The sequence below is a fragment of the Prosopis cineraria genome, unplaced genomic scaffold, assembly GCF_029017545.1.
Source record: "Prosopis cineraria cultivar Desert tree isolate PC_DT_omini unplaced genomic scaffold, ASM2901754v1 PC563, whole genome shotgun sequence".
In the NCBI taxonomy this organism is placed as follows: Eukaryota; Viridiplantae; Streptophyta; class Magnoliopsida; order Fabales; family Fabaceae; genus Prosopis; species Prosopis cineraria.
Window position 1 is genome coordinate 24825 of NW_026555888.1, and position 8820 is coordinate 33644.

The 8820-nt window shown below is 33.3% G+C and overlaps 1 protein-coding gene across 2 annotated transcripts; it reads left to right on the plus strand.

Moving 5' to 3' along the window:
* On the plus strand, positions 1–4503 carry LOC129297595 (fatty-acid-binding protein 2-like). 2 transcript variants are annotated; one of them, XM_054935921.1, is made up of 11 exons: positions 1–158; positions 1145–1742; positions 1849–2071; positions 2511–2586; positions 2678–2780; positions 3004–3072; positions 3543–3579; positions 3667–3741; positions 3825–3876; positions 4081–4125; positions 4230–4503. In XM_054935921.1, the coding sequence occupies exons 2-11, from the start codon at positions 1237–1239 to the stop codon at positions 4325–4327; spliced, it is 1284 nt and encodes a 427-aa protein (XP_054791896.1). In that variant the 5' UTR covers positions 1–158; positions 1145–1236; the 3' UTR covers positions 4328–4503. The 2 variants fall into 2 exon arrangements, with proteins under 2 accessions (XP_054791896.1, XP_054791895.1); XM_054935920.1 differs by lacking the exon at positions 1–158 and adding an exon at positions 196–438.
* Positions 4504–8820: the final 4317 nt, after the last annotated feature.

Genomic DNA, 8820 nt, shown 5'->3' on the forward strand with positions numbered 1-8820 from the left:
ATGGACGCCGCCAAGGCAACCGACGTTGGACGACCTGTCGTGAAAGGGAAGTTCGCAGATTCGCCTACCTGAGATCCTCGAGGACATAAACGTCATCTCCAGATTGTCCGAGGTGATTTTGTGTCACCAGCTGCCAGCGTGACCATTGAATCCTCCCGGTCTCCTTCTCTCTCTCTCTTCAAAAAACGCGGCTCACGAAAACTCGGAAAAAATGAAAACGAAAAGCTTTCCCTTTATATTTTGTTCCTTTTCCATTTCTGTCCAAAAGAAGCTTTTGAGTCCACAATGACGTGCTCCACGTTTGTGCTCAAAGCATATTCCATTTTATTTCTTTAACCAAACTTCACGTTCTCACACTTCACCGAAAAATCTGATTGATTCGCCTGCAATTCCTGGATCTAAACGGCCTCAAAGAAGTCTGTTTTGTTTCTGTTTTAGGTTCGTTTCGTTTGTCCCCCTTGCATGATTTTGCTTTGATGATCGGAGAAAAGCGGAAGTGAAGGAACAGAAGCTCCATTTCCTTCCCCCTTTTTTGAGCATTTGCCTTTCAATGTTTATTCGTTTGATCTGCTAGGACCTATATGAAATCCGATACTCTTTCTTAACTTTCCCATTCTTTTTCTTTTTTTCGCGCTTCTGGGAAAAAATTCGTTGCTTTAGCCTGGACTTGAAACGGAATCGGTGTTTAATTGATCAGCAAGAGGCTCGCATGGTAAACTTAGTTTGGTTCCATCTTGGAAATAATGAACTTTCAACTCGAAATGTCATTAATAATTGCTTTGCAGCAAATTCCTTGACTGCGTTGTATTTTACAAGTTACTATGGCAATATGTTGTTCGCACCAATGAAGAATTTGATATTTATTCATAATGGTCAGATAATTGTCTTTATAAAATCCCCATTACATTATTACATTGTTGTCAATATTTTTATTCTTGATGGTAAACGAAAGATCGTTTGTTTGGTTGCTTGAAGTTTGGACGTTAAAATTGGAACTGGGGCTACCAGCCCCAGTTCTAGAATCCGCAGTCTGTTCTTAAACATGAAATCAATTTTCGTCCTACGCTTTTATAAGCTTTGTGTCCTGTTTTGCCCTATTGATATGAAACGGATTTTGATAACCCTCTGCCGAAACTCAATGCAGGTTGTTGAGTAAAAGCATTATTTTGCTGCTAAACACCTTAAATCAGTTGGGGAGGTTTGAAGCTCCTACATTAGATATTAGACAAAGTAAAGATGAAGAGCGATTGGTTATCTTCCATGGGTTCTGATGGAGTTCATCCTGACATCTTTTCGTTGGAGCCATTTGTATTTCATAACCTTGGGTCTCATTTATTTTCACAGCTACATTCATTTGCGGACAATTCTATTTACCAGTCGAGAAACTTATATGTGCCGGGAAGTTTGGCTCTTCAAGAGGCATTTAATCGTATATCAGGAATTGCTGGTGCTTTTTTAGTTTGGTTCTGTAGTGGAACCAACTCAAAGATATCCCGGGATATAGCAGGTTCTCAATTTAGAAGTAGCGGGGCTTCTATGCAGGTCAAGCCTATGTCTTCTGTTGGACATAATCTAGTTGGGTTTCACTTCAGCTTTAGATCAGAAAGAAAATCTATTGCCCCCGTGGCCTTAGCCAAGATTTCTAGTTCTGCAATGAGGCTACTTTGGAGAGAAGTGAAAAGGCTTCAATCAAATCCTGTGCTGTCTCTAGCTGCAGTATTGGTACCACCAATTCAAAACTTGTAAGTCACACTAAAAGATATTTACTCAGCTTGAATCATTCTGGGCGTGGGAATTTTTTCTCGTTGTTTTACAATGATGAGCTTGTTTCCATGTTATTTACTGCAGATCATCAACGGTGCTGACCGGTCCACTTGAGAATACTGAGGTGTCAATGCATGGAGGCAAGGACCAAATCCCTTGTGAGGTTAAGAAAAAGGGATGTGCTCAACTATCTTTTCCTGAATTGAACCTGACGAAGCATGTGGTTGAGCCTAAAACTGGCATTGAGTTTCCCATGATCTTGAACAATGTAGTAGATGAAGAGCAGGATGTCAACTTAAACTCTGAGGTCAGTATTCAATTTTCAAATTTTTCTGGTTTTTTCTCCTCTTGCTTATCAATAGGTAATAGGATTAATTTGTGCCTTAATGCATTTGCTCGTGAAAATTATTTCATCTGGCTTTTGATATATTGTTTTCTTGAAAAAATACATAGCTAGTATGTAAGCTCAGAAATGTATAATTGACTGAAAATTAGCAAGGTAGTTAAAAATAACCTGCTGTATAGGAGGCTTTTTGTGTGAAAATCTTTAGTTTTTTCCTCTATTAAATTTTGTCTAGTAATCACGCAATATGAATTGTGATGGGTTAGACTGTGACTGGTTTTTTCTTTACCTCTCTTCTGGAGGTCCGTTTGATTGTCATTTGTTTCAATGACCTTTCCCAAATGCAGTCCTTGAGAGTTCATATCTTTACATCAACTAACATAAGCTTCTAAATTTGCTTCAGGTCCTGGTTGGAACTGGGTCCAGAACCATGACAATAGTTAAAATCAAGTCTTTAAAGATCTATGCATTTGGTTTTTGTAAGTTTTCTTGAATACTTGGTACTAATTGTTACATGGTAGTGTCAGCAAAATTATTGCCATATATTGAACCACTCTCATTCTTTAACAGATGTTCATCCTCACTCCCTCTGTGAGAAATTGGGTCCAAAATATGCATCATTTTCTGCTGGTGAGCTGAATAACTCCCATGGTTTCTACAAGGATCTTCTTAGGTATTGAAAATCATTTATGCTATCTGTATATTAAGTTTATCAACTTAGGAGGTTCCCTTTTTTTGGTGACGGTGATTGTAATTGATCATCATAAAGTACAAAGGGGCATTTTACAGACCAATCATGAGTCATCTAGCACATGCATCTGAGTTGCAAACTTATGTTGATTGATTTCATGGTTAAGATGTTGACTTTGCTGTGTGTGTTGGGCTTTTTATCACAGGGAGGATGTTGAAATGACTGTGAGGCTTGTCGTGAATTGCAAGGGGATGAAAATCAACACCGTGAAAGAGTTAGTAATTTTGTTTCACTTCTCAGCTGAGGATTTTTTTTTTAATTTTAAAAATAAGGAAATTCTTACTTGATTTTAGAGTCTGTTTTGCTAGTTAGATTGGGTTTTGAATTTTCCTCTAGGTTTTTAAGTTGTATTGTTGCATGATTATGACACTTCCAAATTATTTTGCACTATTTAAAAATTCTGTTGTTGGATTCTCGATTGATGAATATAGTCAACAATTAACTTTTCCCTTTTAGCATATCTGAACCTTGATGTTTAAATGTAATCTGGTTGTCATTGGATCAAGTATATCAATTTATGCAATTTTATATGGATGCAAACCTAGACGAAGGTGAATCAAGCAGGTCATTTCTCTTTTAAAGCATCCTCAATAGTACTTTAAAAGTCTTAGACATTGAGTCGATGGTGTAAGTGACGAACTGCTAATCTTTTTCTTTCTATTTTCTTTTTGCGGTTCATTGCAGAGCTTTTGAGAAATCCCTTCGAGCTCGCTTAGTTAAGGTAATTCACAGCCACTGGTAAAATAGTTTTTTGGTTGTTTCTCCACGGACTAATTCAAACTGTTCCCTTGGCTTCTTCTTTGCTTAGACAAATCCAAGTACAGATTTTTGTTGCCTGAGGAAATTTCGTTCATACTTCACACAAGATATTCCATTACCTTTGGTAAGCCATATACCAATCTGCATTCTTTCTTCTCTATTTTGAGGATCGCTTAGGGTTACTTTTGCTTTATTACAATGTTTCAGGGGACAACAATCAATTTTCGACGGACAGCTGATGGATGTCTGATTACTGAAAGTGAGCATGAGTACTAATTGGTCGAATTTATGAATTTTTTGACACTAAATTTATACTATTCTCTTAGGCCTTTGGTTTTCTTGACAAGAAATAGCGTAACAAAATTCTTTTTTTGCCTTCTTGTTTGTCTGTCCGTATTGTTTAGAGGCAGTTCTAACTTAAATTATTGACGTTTCACTGCTAAAGTGTTGGTTTTATGTACAGTTGGAGGGAATCACATTGGAAGTGTCCCCAGCAAAGATTTATGTCGTAAGTCATATTCAGATTTCGGGTTGAAATCTAAGACCATGTATTTAATATAACATTCCTTTGTCAAGTATTAAACCAAAGTAAGTTTTTATCATGTTTTGCAGGGGCCTTCTTTGACATGTACATTGGGGATGAACCTGTATCTGAGCAAACAAAAGAAGAGATTGGCAAGAACGTTGTTAATATCATTAGAAGGTGTTGAAATGGCTTCATTTTCGACCTCCAATTGTCTTGGTTTTTGGAATGGACAATTGGCAACCGGTGGCATATACCATCTGGTTGATGGCATGAGCAGTGGCTATTCGAATATGGAATTAGATCTGCCTTTAAAGTTTAGATCATGATTTGGGGTTACACTGGACGGTCATGGCTTATACTTTTCGAGGTTTGCCCCCTTCTTCAAATTTGATTGTCACTCAGTTATTCTTTTTTTAGATCAATTGAGGGTAAGAATTGTTTCCCCGCCCACATACTAGATGTATAATAATTTTATTGAAAGAAAAGAGGGTAGTGAATCACTAGTATCACTCGTTGTGCTTAGCTGAAAGCAATAGGCCGAGGTGATGGTGAGGCTCTGAACCGTTGATGGGACCTGGTTCATTGACTCTGATATGCAACATGCATCTGTTCTTTTTGATTACTATCTTGGTCTTGCCCACCTCTTTATACATGGAGGGGTTTAGCACTTCAGCAGCAGCAATGGAGTTCATAGGTATATGAATCCATGGCACTGATTTTTCAGTGAAATTGGATAAATATCGTAAAAGCAAATGAAATTTTTTATGGCATGACCATGGATGAGAATGGAATGGACGCAGCGAGGTGGAACATGAACAGCTTACCTGGGCGACCTCTTTTAGAAACAACTTGCAACTATTGAATAATTTTAGCTATTTCTCGGAGACTGTTTGCTAAGCGGTTTGAAGAAAATTAGGGAGTCTGTTGGCAATGGCATCTGTCAATGGTTTGGTAATTGATAGGCAGCAACGTGTGTGCACTCTCCAATTGGGCTTAAGTTATTACGAATTTAGGACCTGGGAGAATGATAATTAAGAGAATTAATGTAAATGTAAAACAAGGGTCAGTGTACAGTTGAAACTTCAAAATTTACCACTTAAACTACTGTATTTAATTGTCATTCTCCCCTTGGAATTTTGTTTGACATTCAAGGATCCTTTATTTAATTTAAAGGCAGATTTAAAGGACATGAATTTTATTGACGCATTTATTTGTGTAATTTGAGTTCTTTAAGAATGAATATTAAACTTCAAAATGAAATTTTAAAAATAAAATCAAAAGCCAAACAATTTTTGGATTCAACGTGAGTTTTAAGGACCGAGCCAGGTAGCCGGTTGGCGGTTTAAGCCATCCAAATTTCAGTTCGGCTCAAACCAAACACATCCAAAATGTGACTGCTGGGGATTGGGATGAAATGATGGAGGGGTGTTTAGAGTAATGGCAATAAATAAAGAAGTGAAGGGGGTGAGGGATACATTTTCCTAATGGGATCAGCATCCAAATCTTGGTGTGTCTAAACAAAGCAATCGTGTTACCCAGTAGGGGAATTGGACGCCCAACGCAATAAATATAGTGAAATTGATTGATTTAAAAAAAATAATCATTTAATCTTCATAATTTTAACTCAATTGTAATTTAATATCTCAACTTCAATTCATTATAACTCAATCTCTGAAATTTTAACTTGGTTGTAATTCAGTTTTTAAATTTTACCTTTGCAATTTAATCCCTAAAGTTTCAATCTTTTAAATATTGATTCCTATATTTTAAAAAATAAAATTATAAAGATTAAAAATATTTTAATATTTTAATATTTATAATATTTATAAAGATTAAAAGAGTTTAATAATTTAAAATATTAGTAATAAATTTTAAAATATTTTGAATTTTTGTAATTTTATTTTTAAAATATAGAGACTAATATTTAAAAGATTAAAACTTCAGGGACTAAGGCAAAGTATAGGGATTGATTTACAATTGAGTCAAAATTTCAAAGATTGAGTAGAAACTAAGTTGTAATTAAGTCAAAACTATAAAGACTAAATAATTAATTTTTTCTTGATTTAATGTTAGATTAGGTTTAGAGATGATCAGCGACAGCAACCCCAGGTAGGCATGGTAGGCTGGTAACTCATGCCTAATGGAGTAGTGTAACACACCAAAATTTTTGTTTTTTTTAAATAATTTAACTCAACCATAGTTGGGTTACAGCCACCCAACACATTTTTATATCAATAATTTCAATATAAAATATTTTATAATTAACATTTCAGATAAATTTTTACCTCCCACATACCATTAGGCTAAATCACATTTGTCCATCCTTATACTCCCAACAAGTAAACTAAATCACATTTGTCCATCCTTATACTCTCAACAAGTAAAATAAGCAATTTAATAAATTTTCAACATAAGCCAGTTATTTGGCCTTATAATCATGCCATTTTAACCAATCCAAAGTAAACCAAATATTAAAATTACAGTCATCCAAATTGTACTAAAAATAGAAATAGTTTGAAAGGCATGATTACATTTATATATTCATATAATTGACAATAAACAAAAAGCCCTATTATTGGCAATATAACACATTATAAATCATAAATTAAATATCCAAAAGAGACAGTGGATCTATACCACTAAGCCTCTGGGACTCCTCCACGTGTCACTTGTGGCTCTTCTCCTAAAAATTGTTAACCACATAATGAGACTCAAAAGTCTCAGTAACCAAAGCCAATTTATGATAGTATATACAAACAGTTAAGTGTGTACTTATTAAGTGAAAATTAAAAATAATATAATTCCAACAAATATAAGAAATATTACAATACACACAAACAACCATCCTTATATCCCTCCATTAACCTTGAGCCGTAGCCCTCACTCGGTGCTAAATTACCCGGCCAAAGGTAGATTAGCCCGAGCCCTTACAAGCCACCTATTGAGCTCCAATAGGGGCATACCACGTGGCACATAAATACAACAACAATAGTAAGTCTCCCAACACCTCCCACAATAATCAAACAAATTCATAATAATATTGCACAATTATACAATATTAAAAAAATTCATAATTTTCTCAATAATCACCCAATTAACATGAAGTAACACTAATCACAAATTAAAAGCATGGTTACCTTGTGGCTTTTTCAATAAATTATTCCTTAAAATTTCTCTCTCACCACAATCTTCACCAGTAATACAATCTACAAATAACATATTATTTATAAATATTAGTTTCAATTTTTGAAACTAATAAAATAATTCTAATAATAGAATTAAAAATATAACATAATTCCTAATCTCAATCTTAATACAAATCTATAGTTAATACTATTAAGTAAAATTTTTAACTCCTCTTTTAATTATCAATAAACATTAATAATCTAAAAATCAACTTCTAAACTAATTTCTATTATCAAAATTTTCTTTTTATTTTATAAATTCGCACCTAAAATACTCAAAAATTAAAAATTGAGTCTCTAGCTTAGAATCATAATCCTATAGCCATAATAATTCATTTCTCATCCCAAATAATCATCTAAACCTCAATAAATCAACATATATTTTCAGATCTAGTCTAGAATTTAATCCATAAGCCATAAATTCAAAGATCATTAACAAATTTATACTCTATAACATTTATTATACTACTGACAACCTCAAAAATCATATTTATTCAACATAAATTCATCCCTCTTCCAGATCTTAAATTTTCTACCACTACAAACTCAGAAACCAAAGAAAAAAGATGATTAAGAAAAAATTTTAGAACACTTACTTAGTCCTGAAAAGCTTAAAATCACACCCTAAATATCCTATTAAAAACTCTTACCTTAAAAATTTAGATATTTCGCACCGGTGACTCGCGTTCTCTCTGCCTCAACACGCACGAAGGAATGAATGAGGAAATGAAGGAAGGTGAGTTTTTATAAAAATTCAGTGGGTCCCACATAATTTTTTTATTCTTTTCTCTCTCTTCTTTCTCTCTTTCTTTATTATTATTTTACTATTGTTACTATTGAGGCGGCTGCACGTTTTCTTCCTTTCTCTTTTTTTTTGCAAACCTTTTTCCTCTTTTTTTTATTATTATTTTTTTATTTTTTATTTTTTTATTTTTAATTTATAATTATATCCTAAGTTAAATTTAATAATCATCTCCTACTAATTTATTTAGCTCTAAATATTTTTCAAAATTTTTATTATCCCAAATTAACTATTAAAATTTAAATTGGGATGTTACAAGTAGAGCTGTCAATTCGGCCCTTTTGAGCCCTGATAAGATTTAAAGCCGGGCTGCTCCATTAATTTATAAAATGATAAATTAAATTTAAAAGGATTAGCCTTTTTAACCTTAAAATAAAAGTATAGGTCCTTTTAAGCCCTTATATATATATATATATATATATATATTAATTTTAATATGAAAAAAATTAAATATCATCAAAAGTCTAAAACTTAGTTTTATTTCATTTGACTCTTAAGTGGGTTCTCATTCATTCTCTCTTTAATTGATCCTCTAGACTTCAATCCAAGGAGAAGAATCAAATTATATTAATGTTTATGATAATAATGCTAACAAAGTTTAATTATTATTGATGTTGATTCTATAATATTGCTATTTTTTATTAGACATAAATTTGTTATTCTATGGATTGTATTAAATTTATTTTGTTT

Bases quoted from the DNA above. Each gene is read 5' to 3' on its own strand.
- LOC129297595 (XM_054935921.1), top strand. From the start codon at position 1,237: ATGAAGAGCGATTGGTTATCTTCCATGGGTTCTGATGGAGTTCATCCT. The intron at 1,743-1,848 runs GTAAGTCACACT...TATTTACTGCAG, and splicing joins GTACCACCAATTCAAAACTT to ATCATCAACGGTGCTGACCG. The intron at 3,073-3,542 runs GTTAGTAATTTT...GGTTCATTGCAG, and splicing joins AAAATCAACACCGTGAAAGA to AGCTTTTGAGAAATCCCTTC.